This window comes from Oratosquilla oratoria, chromosome 36, assembly GCF_046742065.1.
Source record: "Oratosquilla oratoria isolate Oo_2021 chromosome 36, ASM4674206v1, whole genome shotgun sequence".
In the NCBI taxonomy this organism is placed as follows: Eukaryota; Metazoa; Arthropoda; class Malacostraca; order Stomatopoda; family Squillidae; genus Oratosquilla; species Oratosquilla oratoria.
This window is the reverse complement of record NC_134812.1, coordinates 33,077,316-33,095,264: the sequence shown is the minus strand read 5'-3', so window position 1 is coordinate 33,095,264 and position 17,949 is coordinate 33,077,316. Positions and strand designations below refer to the sequence as shown.

General features: G+C 40.1%; 1 protein-coding gene across 2 annotated transcripts in view; it reads right to left on the bottom strand.

Annotated features, from left to right (window-relative positions):
- LOC143018940 (intraflagellar transport protein 81 homolog) overlaps nucleotides 1–17,949 on the bottom strand; it is a 33,562-nt gene that overhangs the window by 12,739 nt on the left and 2,874 nt on the right. For both annotated transcript variants that reach the window (XM_076174541.1, XM_076174540.1), the window contains exons 3-8: nucleotides 15,480–15,613; nucleotides 11,107–11,287; nucleotides 10,739–10,894; nucleotides 9,513–9,708; nucleotides 7,984–8,147; nucleotides 1,663–1,746 (exon numbers count right to left, since the gene is read on the bottom strand). In XM_076174541.1, coding sequence (XP_076030656.1) covers nucleotides 1,663–1,746; nucleotides 7,984–8,147; nucleotides 9,513–9,708; nucleotides 10,739–10,894; nucleotides 11,107–11,287; nucleotides 15,480–15,613 — 915 coding nt within the window. The remainder of the gene's footprint in view (nucleotides 1–1,662; nucleotides 1,747–7,983; nucleotides 8,148–9,512; nucleotides 9,709–10,738; nucleotides 10,895–11,106; nucleotides 11,288–15,479; nucleotides 15,614–17,949) is intronic.

Sequence of the window (17,949 nt, the reverse complement as noted above, 5' to 3'; positions counted from 1 at the left end):
GACTAGTATTTTTTTTTACCATTACCTCATGCAAGTAATTAAAAGCCACCTTTATTGATCTTAGAAAATTGTAGGTTTCTCCAGCTAATTTGTTTATCTGCTTGTCTGGGGACATGTCTTTGGTGATAATTACTCCCAGGTCCTTTTCAGAACCAACTTTCTTGACTTCCTTTGTACTGATTTTATATTGTGTATGTAAGGTCACAGCATTACCTATAGAACAGGCCATATATGAGCTCTGGGCTTGCATCCAGGAGGGTAACAGATGTCAATCACAAGTCCCAAGTGGGTAATAGCTGTCAATCACAAATCCAACATGTGATCCAAGACTGTGGTGAATTACACACAAGAACACATTCATTACATGATTTTGAATCTAAGTATGAGAATTGGAGAGTAAAAAATAGGACCCCATAAGCATTGTTCCTTTCTTGAAGAAGCAAACTTGGAAGAATTCATGAATACCACAGGAATAAGGAGTAACTGGAAAATCTTTCATGACATTTACAACCTGGGAGTGAACATACATGTGCCAAAGATTAGTAAAAGGAAAAAGCAGAAACAGGACTAGTTTAACAAAAGGTGTGAGATTGCAAAAAAGGCCAGGGATGTGGCTTGAGGAAAATGGAGAAAGAAGAAACAATAAAACAAAAGAAGTTTAGAAACTAGCTAGAAATGACTATAAAAGAATTTGTATGGAGGAGAAAAGTAATTCTGAAAGAGATATGGTAGATAAATGCAAAGATGAACCAAAACCGTTTTACAGGTTTAAAAATGGTTGAGACAGGGAAGGAATCACCAATTCAATAATGGGTGGTGAGGTCTTTGAGGAGGCCTCAGCTCATGCAGAAATATTGAATGAAGGTTTCCAATCAGTCTTCACAAAAGAGCAATTTTTTGGAGGAAACAAGGGAAGCAACAATTCATATTTAGAAGAGATAAATGTAGAAGTGAAGGAAGTGCTTAATCTTTTGGGATAATTGTATGTAACAAAAGCTTCAAGACTTGATGGGATCTAAAACTGGATACTTACAGAATGAATAGAACAACTACTCATAGAGGAAGGGATAATGCCCCTTGATTGGAAAAGGGGCAAATGTGGTACCAACTCACAAGAGGAGAAAGTAAGGAGATACCACTAAATCATAACCATCAATGACCAGCAAAATAGTGAAATTATGTGAAAGGATTGTGAAAGATCGATGGACCTAATATCTTCAAAAGATGAACACTGACAGACAGACAGTTTGGATTTAGATCTGGAAGGTTGTGTGTGTTGAACCTTTTAAGCTTTTACTCAAGAGTGATTGATGTGCTGCAAGAGAGAAAGGACTGGGTGAACTGTGTGTACAGTGTACCTCAACCTAGAAAAAGCATTTGATAAAGTACCTTACAGTCAACTTATGTGGAAATTGGGGCATGTTGGAGGACTGAAAGGCAAACTATTTGAACAGATGAAAGATTTTTTGAAGGGAAGATACATGGAGACAGTAACAAAGAATGAGAGGTCAAGATGTCAAGCAGTAATGAGCAGAGATCCACAAAGTTCAGTGCTTGCACCAATAATGTTTTTGGTCTATGTCACATATACACACCAAAGATCCTTTTACCCTTATCAAGGGTTGGATGAGTCAAAACCACTTAACACTGTTAATGTTCTACCTTGCTCTCAGGGCTTTCATCTTCTTCAACTTCTTTCATTCTGGCTTCATTTAAATTGTTAATTTCACTTTGGAGAGCTCTAATCTGAAATGGAAAGAAGACAGGTAATTTTAAATAAGATACAATATGGAAAACAATATAAACTTTGTATTCATCTGCTTCAAACCTCAAGCATTATTAACTTTAAACTAGAAATAACACAACCCATACAAATAAAGAATGCACTTTATTTTTTTCTTTATATCATTTCCTACAAATTGAGGTACCTAGACATGAAGAAAAAACAATTCCCACCCCCTTTCAATCCTATCTCATATCCCATTACAAAAACAAAAGGAGAAAGACTTGGAAGTCTTGATAAAAGACAACCTGTCACCTGACAGACATATCAGCAGGATTGAGGGAGAGACATATGGACTACTGCATAAGATTAAAGTGGCATTCCATCATATGGATGAAGGGATGATGAAAAAACTTATTGAAACCCTAATTCATCCAAGTCAGGAATATATGTCGGTAGTATGGTCCCCACACAGAGTGAAGGATGTAGATAAGATCAAGAGAATACAAAGGGCAGTAACCAAACTGGTCCCCAGCCTGGCAGATAACCCATATGAGGAAAGACTAACAGTACTGAATCTGCCAACTTTGTAAGATCAAAGAGAAAGAGGTGATATGATTACAGTGTTTAGATCACTAATGGGGATAGATTGCACTGATAGAAGAGATCTCCTGATTAAAGATGAGTGGGCTTTAAGAGGTCATGGAAGTAAATTAAGAAAGACAACATGTCAAAAGGATGTGAAGAAATACATTTTTCCATATAGATGTATAAATATGTGAAATAGATTAGAAGGGGAGCCCAAGCTCAAACAATACATGATTTCAAATCTAAATATGATAACTGGAAATCAAAGATATAGATTAAGTTGGAACCATACATGAATTTGAGCCTAGGTATGTTAGAAAATTAGAGAATTGGAGACTGGATCCAACAAACTTTGCTCTTTTCCTGTATACTACAATTAGGTACATACTCCTTCCCATTTCAATCATTAGAAAATTGTCTATCTTTATATCAAGGGTTTTTTCCCCTTTACCTGGGAGGTAGCACAAGTCAAAAGGCATATACCCACTTCCACCCATTTAATTCCTACCCATTCTCATGGATGACAGGTCATCCTTGTATCCTGCCTACTACCCTGGGATATTGGAGAACCATTTTTAATGATGAATTAGAAAAGTGTACTGCATTGCTTCTCCAGCAGTACAGCCAACTTCCACTGGACAAAACCCCTAAAATAGGCCTTGCAGTAAGTTGTTCTGAATGGTAAAACTTCTAGCTGGAAATTTTTTACAAGTAGAGTTTCTCAGAGTTTTATTCTAGGACCATTTCTATTCATAGTTTTATCAATATCACTAGCTGTGAATCAAATTTAGTCTCCAAATTCACTGTGGAAACTAGCAAATGATCACTTAAATCATCTGGATATTCAAAGAGATTTAAATAAACTAGAGCAGTGATCTCAACAAGGGCTGTTGAAATATAACCCAAGTAAATATATCATTATGCATAAAGTTTAACCTCTTCAGTATAACTCAAATTCTCGTGTGCAGCATTGGCTGCCATATGTAATTTGCATCACACTACTCATATTATAAAATATAGTCACTGCTGTATTACTCGTTCTCTTTTACTGAGTAATAATAAACACAGAAAACATGATCAAACCAGTTCATAGAATCTGGGGGTAACTCATGTACAACTACAAATATATATATATATATATAATCAAGACGCTGACACCGGCACCTCATGACGTCTACGTAGGTGTCATCATTCCAAAGTGGTTAAAAGACACGTATGAATACAAATTTCTTGGAAATGTTTTAACAAAAGCATAGAATGAAAGGTTATTGGTGTACAAGTAACAACCTTAAAACATCAGAGCATTGTACATCTGCTTCAGAGAGAGTAAATGGGATAATGGGATTAGTAATATGATTTTTTTTACTTCAAAAGTCCAGTTCCATCACCCAATTATATAGATCATTGTTCTGCCCACACTTGGAATATGTTGTTCCTGTATGGTCTCCATATCTCATTATGGATACTGATATATTGCAAAGAGTGCAGCAGTGATATAAAGACAGCTTAAAGCATTTTGAAAAATTAATAGATAAATAAAAAAAGACTGAGGGGTAACTTAATATAAACCTTTAAGATTTTAAAAGGTATTTGTAACATTATAACTGAAAATATTTTCAAATTAAATACTAGACAATAATGGTCTTCACCTGTCAAGACAGATTTGACTTAAAAGTAGGTACATTTTTTTTTTTGGCAACTGTGTTATCAATGAAGAAAATACTGTATATACTCATGTATAAGCCAACTTCATGTACATTGATGTATTAGAAAGAGTGCAGCAGTGATACAAAAATAGCTTAAAACATTTTGAATAATAAATACATATATACATATACCAAGTGCTTTTTCCCCCTTACAAGGGAGGTAGCCAAAAGACAAAGCCATAAATAAACTCCCACCTATTTCATCCCCACATACTTCACTCCCATTCACAACACCTCCCTCCCTTTTTTCTTGGCTCCTCCTGGATGATGGGTCATCCCTGCATCTCACCTACTGCCCTGGATCAGAAGCAATGCAGCAAGACACAGTCCATCTACAGCAGGGCCACTTCATTTAATCAGCGACCCTCCCTCTCCATCCCCTCATGCAGAAAAGAGAGGAAGGGGAGAAATCCCTTTGGGCTGTGTCAAAATATCATTCACTACTCTCTCATCTCCCCCATCCCCCACCCACTCCCTTCCATGCATCACAGCATCATTCATACACAGCCATTCTCCATTCACCCCTATCTTCTGTCTTCTCTCTTACTTCCTCAACATACGTTCCCCTCTTTCCCAATGCCCCTTTTAGCCCATCCATCTCATCCTTGGTTGCCCCTTCATGTTCACTCCTTCCACACCCCTTTTACTAATCTTTTTTCAATCATTCTATCCATGTGTCCAAACTATCCCAATAGTCTTTCATCAGCCCTATCTCCCAACTCCCTTTTTAACCCTGGTCTCCTTCTTACCTCCTCGTTTCTTACTCTATCAAGCCTAGTAATCCCTACCATACTTCTCAGACATTTCATCTCAAACACATTCATACTCTTCCTCTCTTATGTTCCATGTTTCTGCCCTGTACAGTGTTGTTGGCACAATCACTTCTTCACACAATCTCCTCTTAGCATCCATTCCCAAATGTCTATTTCTCGTTACACTTTTTAATCCACCAAGGCATTTACTTGCTTCTCTCGATGTACATTCTACCTCCACCTCCACTCCTCCCTTTCCCACCACATTTGCACCCAAATATCTAAAACTATCCACTTCCTCCAGTCTCTCTCCTTAATACCCACTTCCAGTCTGCTGCCACTTCTCCCCTTGTACATCTCATCACCTTACTTTTACCCACATTTATCTTCAACTTCCTTCTTTCACACACCTTCCCAAACTCCATCACTAACTTCCTTAATCCTTCCTCTAATCCTGCTACAAGCACAGTGTCATCAGCAAACAACAACTGGCTTATCTCCCACTTTTCTCAATTTTCTTTAACCATCTTCAATCTCCGACTGATTACCCTTGCATTTACCTCTCGCACCACCCCATCCATGTATGAATTGAACAACTAGGGTGACATAATACATCCCTGGCAAAGTCCCATCTTTACCTCAAACCACTCACTCTCTCCATTTCTGATTCTAACACAAGCTCTACTACATACATACATATACCAAGGCTTTTCCCCCCTTCCAAGGGAGGTAGCCAAAAAGGGAAAGGCATAAAAACACTCCCACCCATTTCATCCCTAAATACATTCCACACCCCTCCCACCCTTCCTCTCATCTGAGCACCTCCTGGATGACGGGTCATCCCTGCACCCTGCCCACCGCCCTGGGTCAGAAGCAGTGTCGCAAGACACAGTACATCCACAGCAAGGCCGCTTCATTTAATCGGCGACCCCCCCTCTCCGTCCCCCTTTGCATATAAGGAGAGGACGGGGAGAAATCCCTTCGGGCTGCGTCAAAATTTACTCACACATACTACCCCACCCCCCACCCCCCGCCCATTTCTCCTCATGCAGTCACAACATCATCCATATACAACCATTCTCCACTCACCTCTGTCTTCCGTCCTCTCCCTTCCTTCCTCAACAGACATTCCCCTCTTCCCCAAAGCCCCCTTCACCCCATCCATCCACCTCATCCTAGGACGTCCCCTCATGTTCACTCCCTCCACATCTGCCTTCCATACCTCTTTTACTAGTCTTTCTTCACTCATTCTTTCCATGTGTCCAAACCATCCTAATATTCTTTCATCAACCCTCTCTCCCAAATCCTTTTTCACCCCTGTCCTCCTCCTCACCTCCTCATTTCTCACTCTATCTAGCCTAGTAACCCCCACCATACTTCTCAGACACCTCATCTCAAACACATTCAAACTCCTTCTCTCTTCTTCTCTTATGTTCCACGTTTCTGCCCCATACAGTGCTGTTGGCACAATCACTCCTTCATACAGTCTCCTCTCCGCATCCATTCCCAAATGTCTATTTCTCATTACACTCTTTAAACCACCAAGGCATTTACTCGCTTCTCTCAATCTACATTCTACCTCCACCTTCACTCCACCTTTTCCTGCTACACTTGCACCCAAGTATCTAAAACTATCCACTTCCTCCAGTCGCTCTCCCTTAATGTTCACTTCCAGTCTACCGCCACTTTCACCCCTTGTACATCTCATCACCTTACTTTTACCCACATTTATCTTTAGCTTTCTTCTATCACATACTCTCCCAAACTCTGCCACCAGCTTCCTCAATCCCTCCTCTGACCCTGCCACAAGCGCAGTGTCGTCCGCAAACAACAGCTGGCTCACCTCCCACTTTTCTCCATTTTCTTTAACCATCTCCAATCCCTGACTCACTACCCTAGCATTCACCTCTCGCACCACCCCATCCATGTATAAGTTGAACAAGCTCTACTACTCTCGTAAAAACTCGACTGCTCTTAACAGCTTTCCTCCTATCCCATATATCTCCAATACCTCCCACACTGCTTTCCTGTCTACCCTGTCATAAGCCTTACCACAAAAATCTGATCTATGCAAACCCTACCTGTCCTAAAACCACACTGTTCCTCACCAACTACTCCCTCTGTTCCTCTCCTAATCTTCTCAATCAAAACCCTCCTATAAGCATTCCCAACTACACTTAACAAACTGACTCTCTAAAACTACTACACTTACATTTGCCTCCCCTTTCCCTTGTAAAGCGGAACTATACAGGCACTCCTCCAGTCCTCCAGTACTCTACCCTTTTTTAGACAAACATTAAACAACCTCACCAGCCAGTCCACCATCATTGTATCTCCCTTTTTTAGACACTTCACATGACACCCATCCAACCCAGGTGCCTTACCTGCTCTCATCATTTTAATAACTGCTTTCACCTCATCTTTCCTTATTTTTCCTCCATTTTCCTCATTCATCACTGTCATTTTCTTAGCACTTCCCACTGCAACTACCTTTCTCTCTCTATCCTCCTTCACATTTAGCAACTCCTTAGAATACTCTGCTCATCCTCCTCTTACTGCTGTCCCTTCCATTATCATCTCTCCATCTGTACCTTTTACCTTTTCTTCTTTACTTGATTCACCTCCTCTTCCCCTCTTAATTTCCTGTCATACTCTTACCCCATTTCACATCTGCTCTCCTTTTTGCCTCTTTTATCTTATGCTTTACTTCTCTTCTCTTTTCTTTGTACCTCTCATATGATTCTCTCATCCTATTTTGTAACCAATACTTAATCATTGTAACTCATTGTAAGGGGCCCCCTGATTCTTAGGATAGAAATAATTAGCTGTATATCCCATTGAATATTCAATCAGTAGGTAAGCCATTAACTATATTATTACTGATGAATCTAATGTACATTTTAGTGACTTATTAGTGGCACATGGTAACTGACAGTCTGCTTGACAACAGTAGCTGACAACACTCAACAGTCCAGGACTCCACTGTGATATACAGTGCCAGACTTCCATACTGGAGAACTATTTCAACTTAGGGTCTTTTACTTTAGGAACTCCAAGCTGATCTGTGCCTTAGCCTCCTATTAAGCTTAATCTTTGGTTGGTTACTGCAGGCTATCTACACATATATACTTATTTGATAATGCAGAAAATAAACTATGATTACAAAAAGATATAACAAATTAAAATCATGTACATGGCATTATGATTTACTTACCTTTTGATTTAAATTTTCCATTTCCGGTGGTCCCAAAGCAGGTTCATTAACAACTCGCTGAAGTGTTGCGACATACTGTCTTTTTGATGCTAACTCCTTTGGCAATTTATCCTTGACAATATATGAATTTACATTGACATCTTCTTCTAATCGCTGCAAGAGAACTGAAATTGTGTGTTATGATTTGAAAAGGATGTGCATTATAAATTCTAATAAAAAATATGGGATGGGTAATAGGTAGCCTTTGACTTGGCTACCACTCTTATAAGAGGGAAAAATAGAGATAATAAAAAAAAATCTGTCTTCAAGAATAGTAGTTTTGAATTTCAATAGAGGTATTCCATAGTTGACTTTTTATTTGAGCCCCTTAACATAACATATTTTACAAATTCTGTTTTGGCTAATGCTATAAAATCTTATTTGGCTGACAAGTGAATCTTGGACTATTTCTATAAATCAATACATCATGTCACTGAATTAAACTGAAAAATTCTCATGCAGAAACCCAAGATAAGATTTCAAACATCTAAAACTCTTAGGCCCAAAAGCAATAAAGACCTCAACTGATACCTTTAATCACTACTGGAAATACAACAAAATTCCAACAATCTAGAAAAGAGCACACATAATTCCCTCCTTAAAAGAAAACAAACCATCAGAAAACCTGGTATCCTAAGGACCAATCTCCCTACTAACCACTACATCTAAATTTATAGAAAGACTGATCTCAAAAACTAACCAAAACAAAACTAACCACCTCCCCTAAATACATTGGATTCAAGGAAGGCCATTCCACCACCACATTTCTCACAAACATCACTCAACAAACATTAAAGAGATACTGTATAAAAAGAAACCACCATGAGAAAGAACAGCTATGGTAGTAATAGACATCTATCTATCCAATTAGCTCTCTATCTATATACCAAGAGGCCTTTCCCCTTATAATAGAGGTAGCCAAGTCAAAGGCATGTACCTATTCCCATCCATTTCACTTCCCTCCACCACCCTTTTCTCCCTCTCATCTTTGTTCTTCCTGGATGATGGGTCTTCCCTGTATTCCACCCACTGCCCTGGGTCTGAAGAAATGTAGCAACAGACATAATTAAGGTATTTGACAAAGTCTCCAGACATTTTCAGTACTATCAAGATAAATTATGAAGACCATCATCCACAACAAGAAATAGGTAACAAACTTCTTAGCCCAAAGAGAGTAAAGATCCTAAAACAACCAACTTTCTAGGATGGAGAGAAAAATGTACAATGGGGTCCTCCAAGGAGTAACTCTCACCTGCATTATTCAGCCTCTTCACAATTAATCTCCTCACACCAATTCCTGACAAGAACACTAAAGCACTTTATCATACATTACCCCACTGTAGCCTTACCCATATAACACAATATTTCTTCCTTGAGTGACTTATGAGCAAATCCAGTGCCTGTTGCTAATTATCTTGGAGCTGTGGTTCTCCTATAAAAGAGACTTGGAACAATGTATTAACTGACTGTTATATAGGCTGAATACATACCTTCTGGTGATGCTCCAACTCCAGCCTTCCTAATATCCCTCAGCTGTCCCTGAAGTCTTGATATTCGCTGTTCTGTCACTGTGATGGCTCCTTTCAAGTCACCCTGCTGAGACATTAATTCCTTCTGCTTCTCCCGCTCCATTCTTAAAGCCTTGGCAGAGGCTAACATGGCCTCTGTGTTTGGAGTTCCTTCCACCTTTGGAAAATAAAACACATGTAAGGCAGATTAGCAGACAATTCATTATCTTATTTTTCAACCTATATGTCATTTCTTACAAAGCAAAGAAGTTAGACACAGGAGAAAGAAACTCTTAAATTTTCCATTCCTGTATCACTCATCCCTTTCACATTCATACTTTACTCTGAAATACAAATTAATCTATGCATACACAAAGTCACATAAGACTGTGGGTACTGTTTCTGCTGACGGGAATTCAATCTCATATGCCTAATCTTTTGAGATATATCTACATTCCCAAAAAGAAATGAGGATTATCTTAAGTGATGATAGGAGTGCATGATGGTGAGCATGAGGGTAAGAGATAACTGGAGAGTTGGGCCTAAGGACAGTATTTGAGGTCATAATTCTGTGAGGAAATGTAGTGTACCAGTGGGGAGTGAACAGTGAGTTTCTGAGTTTGGTTGATGAGGTTTCAATGAAAAGAGTAAGTATGAAGTAAGACCCTTAAAGAGTTGAAACCATGGGTGAGAGACCTCAAGAACATTAAGGAAGCAATATATTTTGACTTCTAAAAAAATAAAAATGAAAATGGAAAGTAGAAATCTCATGCTTATGGAATATTGATAGCATGAGATCCAATCAAAGCTGGAACCAATCAAGAGAATAAAATCAAGTATGTTATTTTAATCAAGCACCTAAGAGAGAAGAAAAGGTCAAGAGTTCACATCAGAAAATGCTTAGCTGAAAATGAGCCCATCACTTATGCTTGGGCTTCCTGGGCAAGAGTGAGTCACTGGTACTTGTAGTTGGTGAATCAGAATGCATGTTTACATCATGTAAAAACACAACCAAAACTGACTCAATACTTGCTACACAGCATAATGAAAGATTTATGAGTCATAAGCACTGAGAAAATTAATAATGGACATGAAATATCAAGAAAGGGTCTCAGTCTTGTGACACACCCAGGTAAACTGTGTAGCTAAACACATACACACTATACGCATAAAAGACTGATAAATGCATCAAAATTATTATACCGCACCTTGAGTTTCATTCGTTCAATTCGCTTCAAAACCAAATCCCGTTCTTCTTCCATGGCTTCAATATCTTTGCGGAGTTCATTTGTTGAATAGCCACTGTTGCGCAAATTCTCATGTTCTCGGTGGATAACTTTGAACTGATTGATCATTTCTTCATACTGTTTCATGGATACAAAAGAAAGACATGTTTGTGAATGAAACATGAATCAATCCCAGTAACATGAAAACATGATTACCATTTGTTTTCAAATTCCATTTAAATGAGACATGAAGAAATTACAACAACAAAAATAACTGATGAAAACAATACAATTATCATGTCATTTTCAAATTCCATTCTACAACACAAAACAATTATTCATTTAAGTACCTTTGCAAAGACATCTGCAACATCAGCATCTCCTAGAATTTCAGATGGAACCTCAAGTTTTACCAAATACTTTGCCAAATAAGCCCTTTTCTTCAGTTCATCCATGCGCTCCAACAGCCAGTGCAGAATTGGATAAATCACATGGCTCTCACCAAACACTAAATCTCTCCTGAAGTTTCCTCTAGAATAGCAAGAAAATAAATTATGTTAACTATCTTATGTTCATGTTGCACTCAAGATATTGTTTCTAACATCAGGCAATTATATTCAATTGAAAGGAAACTCTAGGCATGTATGGATTATGGTTATCTTCATTGATCCAGGGACCATCCATGGGTACTTGCATGTGGTGGTCATGCAAGATGGACAGCAAAGCTGCCCATTTTCAAAACCCTTCAACCTGCTCACCTCCATCAGGAGGCAAAGTCCTGAGGGGCTCACACTCAGTTTTCCGATTGGCTGTACAATCTCTCTCCATCAAATTCAACTGTATTTCTTAGCCTTTTTCACACAGTGAGAGCTCACAATAGGCAACTGCTCACCTTCCCCTAGCACTTTCAACAGGTGACATGGAAACAGTCCCATACTAATACAATACAGACAACAATATGAAGTTCCTTCTCAGAGAGATCTGTAGGAAGAACTGAGGACTGTCACCAGCCCCTTTGGGTCTGTGGGTTTTCCACTTAGTGAGTTTGAAGCAACAATTGAACTACTTCATTCCGGGCCAAATCTCGCGGGCAGCATTAGCTGCCAGACATACGATGTTGCGTCATAATACTCGCATCATAAAAAATAGTCACCGCTTATATTGATCGTTCTCTCTTTCACCCGTGAATTTTGATAACAATAGAAAATGTGATGAAGCCAGTTTAGAGAGTATGTCAGTTACGCAGGGACAACTACAATAAATATAATCAAGACGCCGATATGGCAGCCTCGCGTATCCACTTGCTCCTCATGCCGCCTACGTAGGCGGCACCGTATGGAAGAGGTTAACTAACTAATTTATTTGTGTTTGTCCTGTAATTTACATAATCTATTCTACTTAATACCCTACAAAATATGATACACTGATATGTTGTATTGCAAAATTTTATCATTATAAACATCTCTCAAGGTTTTCAATAATCCATAAGGAAGCTCGCTGGCTGAGCGGGCTAGGGCGTCATTACTTGCGGCGAAGTTCGAGGTGAAGGCGGTTCGAATCTTACCACCGATGAAGCTGAACCAAGGGCATGGTTAATTAAATTCCACGCTACAAAGCCCTCTGTGAGGAGCACCGTCCTAGCCTCCCGATAGGGGGGGAGTGTGTGACGTTAAACCATATCATCATCATCATAAGGAAGTTCGCTGGCTGAGCAGGTTAGGGTGTTGTTACTTGCGGCGAAGGTCAAGGGGATGGTGGTTCGAATCCTGCCACTGGCAAAGTTGAACCAAGGGCATGGTTCATTAAATTCCATACTACAAAGCCCTCTGTGAGGGGCACCATCCTAGCCTTCCAGTAGGAGGGAGTTTGTGACATTAAACCATATCATCATAAGAAAATAATTATCCTATGTGTATGTGTGCACTGCAAGGTCCAACTTCAACTGTATTTTGTACACTTTTTCACATAAGGAGTACTGTCAACCAGCAACTAATAGTTCTGAAGAGTGAAAATGGTGTAAAGAGCATTATTGAGAAACTGGACACATTGTTCTTGCCTGATAAAGATTGACATCAATTTGCAGTGTTTCATAATTTCAAATTGTGATGTCTGCAATCTCCAAAATCAACTCTACTAATGTTGAACCTACTTTAAAATGTGTCCTTGGTCAGCAATTAAGTGTGGACTCAACTCAAAAATCAGATGTGGACATAGGTGCAGAGTCCTTCAAGCATAAAAGCTGAGACTGTTTTTATGACAAAAATAAAGAGGTCTGTTATGCCATCTATGGATGGTGACCACATAGACCATCACAGAGCTACAGATTTCAAAGAAGAGGAAGAGGAGCAGCAATGTCGACACAAGTTGATTTGAGTGATCAAGGGACAAACCGAAGACTCAATCCTCTGGGTCGTGATGGCCAAGTTTCACGATGTGTGATATGTGATTCACATTACAATTGGGCTCAATATTGTTTGCATTTGTACGAGAATAATGAAGTATCATTTAGGGGTATCGATGAATGAGATACTGGTGGTAATAGCAAGGAACATATGATATAAATGCCAGTATTTGTTGTTGTTGTTGTTGTCGTTCCCTAGACTGTCTGTCCGAGCAGTCCCGTCTCCCCAAGGAAGGCCACAGCCGAAACTGGGTTTTCCCACAAATCCTTTATAGAGTGTATGTTGTGTTGTTTGCGTGCATGATTGTGTATAATGCAGTCTTCCATTATGTGTTGTATGGTATGGGGTGAAGTGTTACATCCTGGGCAGCTGTTCACAACACGGTCGTCCAGCCTCTTCTGGTAGCTTAGAAGTGCTGGGTGGTGACCACATCTCAGTCTGGCCAAGTGGACTCTGTCCTTTCGTGGGAGAGAGGATTCAGAAGGGTGGATATCAGGGGGTCTGGCATGCAGCAGTGTGTTGTCTTTCAGTGTGTTAATGGAGCGGTGAGTGATATGATTATGAATATGTTTCCGGAGGCTGGTATTTGGTGGTTGTGGAGGAAGAGAAGAGAGTATCTGTGCGTAATAAAGGTCTTTGGGTGTAGTTTTAATGTTTCTTGGTGTGTGTGGGTGTTCTGCTATGTAGTGTAGCGGGTGTGATGTGTTTGTGGTGGCTGCAGCAAGTGTTTGTGTGCCTCTCATGTCGAGGTGGTCCTTGACTTTGAGGACTTTTGTTTCATGGTGTAAATGGTCTGTAGGTGATGTATTTGTGCAGCCTGTAATTGTTTTTAGGGCTTTGTTTTGTATGATTTGAAGGGTGTTGTGGTGTGTCTCACTGAGATTAGGAGCCCATGCAGGACTCGCATAATTCATCACTGAGCGTATGCATTGTTTGTATATTGTTATATTGGTTTCTTTGTTTTGTCCAAATGTTGTTCCAGTGATTGACTTAAGTGCGTTAAGTCTAGGTGTACATTTGTTTTTTATGTTTGTGAGGTGTTGTTTGAAAGACATGGATGTATCGTATGTTACACCAAGAATTTTCGGTGTGTTTGTGTGTGGTATTAGAGTGTTGTTGATGTAGAGATGAGGTATGTATTTGTGTTCTTTTGTCCAGTTGGTGAGAAGTGTTGCTGTAGATTTGGTTGGAGCTATTTTGAGTCTGTTTGTGATGAACCATGTGTTGAGTGTGTCAAGGTAAGGCTGGATTATTTCTGCAGCTTTGTCTGTGTTACGATGTGTGCATGTGATTGTTATGTCGTCTGCGTAGGAAGAGATTTGTATTTCTGAGGTGTCTGGCGTGGGTAAGTCATGCATGTATAGATTAAATAATGTGGGGGATAGAACTGAGCCCTGTGGTACTCCGTTCTTAATGTTTCTGATGTGCGATGATTGGCCATTATATGACACATGAGCATTCCTGCCTGCCAGATAATTGGCCAGCCATCTTTTGGTGTTATTGTGCATGTCTGTGTTATATATTTTATTTGTTAGGTTGTGGCGGGGGATAGCATCAAAAGCTTTACTAATGTCCAATGTTATAAGAAGGGTTCTGTGGTGGGGCCTATCTGAATTGATGCCATCTAAAATTCTTTGTGTGAGGTTTGTCAGAAGAGTGTTTGTGGAGTGTAGTGGCCTAAAACCGTGTTGTGAGTCAGCAAGGGGAATATATGGTGTGACAAGTTTAAGTATTAGGCGTTCAATGACTTTAGAGGGGGTGCAGAGAAGTGTGATTGGGCGGTGCGATGTTGGGATTGTTGGGTCTTTGTTCGGTTTTGGAATGGTGATTATTTTACCATGCTTCCAGATGTCGGGTATAGTGTTGTGTGAATAGCTGTAGTTTGCAATGTTTGTGAGTGCGTGTATACCTTGTGGTCCAATGTGTTTTAGGTGGATGTTGCTTATGTTATCAGGGCCACAGGCAGATGAGTGCTTGAGATTATGCATTATGAGTTTTGTCTGACTGTCTATGAAGGGTGTATAGTCTGAGTCTGTGGGGAAGTCTTTCTTACATCGAATGGTGCGTCGGTCATCAGGGTGAGATGTAAGATGGCTCGTCTGTGCAAAATGACGTATGAGTGCGTTTGCTTGTTGTCTGTTTGAGGGTAGATTATCTGTTGTTGTGATTATTGCTGCGTGAGAGCGTGTAGTGTTAGTGTTGGATAGTGTGATGCTGTTGAGTGTTTTGTACAATTTGCTGGTGTTTGGTCAAGGAGTCTCAAAATTGTGGTATATTGGGTACTGGTTGTTCAAAAAAGAACAAATAAAAGTGCAACTTACAAATTTTCATCAGGGGGTTTGTATTTGAGAATACGCAGCATCCCAAGCATCCTCACTGCCATCTGCTCTGGCTCCTCTTCTCGTATATCAAGACGGTTCTTGCTATCAATCTCAGCAAACACATCATTGAGGACCTAAAATACAACCAATGAACCTGTTAGCACTGTGATAAAAAAGTTAATAATACAAAAATTTTCATTATAATGTTGATAGTCTTCAAGTTACTTTATGCAATTTCTAGTATAATACACAAAATAGTAAAAGATATGTTTCAACATGCAAATGTCGTGGGAAAGGGAGAAGTCGAGGTGGAGGTAGATTGTAGATTGAGAGAAGCAAATAAATGCCTTGGGGATTAAAAAGTGTAATGAGAAACAGACATTTGGGAATGGATGCTAAATGGAGATTGTATGAAGGGGTGATTGTGGCGACAGCACTGTATGAGGCAGAAACATAGAACATAAGGAAGATAGAATGAGTTTAAATATGTTTGAGATGAAATGTCTGAGAAGTATGGTAGGGGTTGCTAGGCTGGATAGAGTGAGAAACAAGGAGGTGGGGAGCAGAGTGGGGGTGGAAAAGGAGTTGGGAGATAGGGTTGATGAAAGAGTATTGGGATGGTTTCAACACATGGAAAGAATGAGTGAAGAAAGATCAGCAAAAGAGGTGTGGAAGGCAGAGGTGGATGAAGCGAACATGAGAGGACGACCAAGGATGAGATGGATGGATGGAGTGAAAGGGGTGATGGAAAGAGGGTGATGTCTGTTGAGGAAGGAAGGGAGAGGACAGAAGATAGGGATGAGTGGAAATTGGTTGTGTATGGATGATGCTGTGATATATGGGAGTGGGTGGGGGATGGGGGGGTTACGGAGTATGAGTAAATGATATTTTGATGCAACCCAAAAGGATTTTTCCCCATCTCTTTCTCTACATAAGGGGACAGAGGGGGGGGTCACTGATTAAATGAAGCAGCCTTGCTGTGGATGTGCTGTGTCTTGCTACACTGCTTCAGACCCAGGGGGAGCCAAGAAAATAGGAAGGGTGGGGTGGTGAATGGGAGTGGAGTATCTGGGAATGAAATGGGTGGGAATAGATTTATGACTATTGACTTTAGCTATCTCCCTTGTAAGGGGGAAAAAGCCCTTGGTATATGTATGTATGTTTCAACAAATTAAATAATGTACATAACTTTCCACTATAGGGTTGATAATTTTCAGGGTATTCAAGTTATAGTAAAATACATACAGTAAACCCTCAATATAACGGACGATATGGGGGCAGGGGTCTGTCATTATATTCAAAGATCTGTTATAACCAAGGATCCGTTATAACCAAGGATCCGTTATATCCAATGGAAATACCAGACAGATCTGTTATATCCCTAAGTTTGTCCAGTATTAGAAATTAGTAGGATTTGAAATTACAGTAAACCCTTGATATAACGGATGATATGGAGACGGGGGTCTGTCGTTATATCCAAAAATCTGTTATAACCAGGGATCTTAAAGGTTGTGTGTCGAACCTTTTAAGCTTTTACTTGAGAGTGGATAGTTTTAGAAGGAAGTGGAGTGGAAGTGGATAGTTTTAGATACTTTTTAGAAGGAAGTGGATAGTTTCAGATACTTGGGTGCAAATGTGACAGGAAAGGGAGGAGTGGGGGTGGAGGTAGAATGTAGATTGAGAGAAGCGAGTAAATGCCTTGGTGGATTAAAAAGTGTAATGAGAAATCGACATCTGGGAATGGATGCTAAGAGGAGGTTATATGAAGGAGTGATTGTGCCAACAGCAATGTATGGGGCAGAAACATGGAACATGAGAGAGGAAGAGAGAAGGAGTTTGAATGTGTTTGAGATGAAATGTCTGAGAAGTATGATAGGGGTTACTAGGCTAGATAGAGTGAGAAATGAGGAGGTGAGGAGGAGAACAGGGGTGGAAAGGGAACTGGGAGATAGGGTTGATGAAAGAATATTAGGATGGTTTGGACACATGGAAAGAATGAGTGAAGAAAGATTAGTATAAGAAGTGTGGAAGGCTGAGGTGGGAGTGAATATGAGGGGGCGTCCTAGGATGAGATGGATGGATGGGGTGAAAGGGGCTTTACAAAAGAGAGGAAGGATGGGAGAGGACAGAAGATAGGGGTGAATGGAGAAGGGTTGTGTATAGATGAGGCTGTGATGCATGAGGGGGAGTGGGCGGGGGATGGTGGGTGAGGAAGTATGTATGAGAAATAAACTGATGCAGCCCAAAGGGATTTCTCCCCGTCTTCTCCTTTTCTGCATGAGGGGACGGAGAGAGGGGGTCGCCAAATTTATGAAGCGGCCTTGCTGTGGATGTGCTATGTCTTGCGACACTGCTTCTGACCCAGGGCAGTGGACAGGATGCAGGGATGACCCGTCATCCAGGAGGTGTCAAGAAAGGAGGGAGGGAGGAGGGTGGAGGGGAGTGGAATATATGGGAAATGAAATGGGTG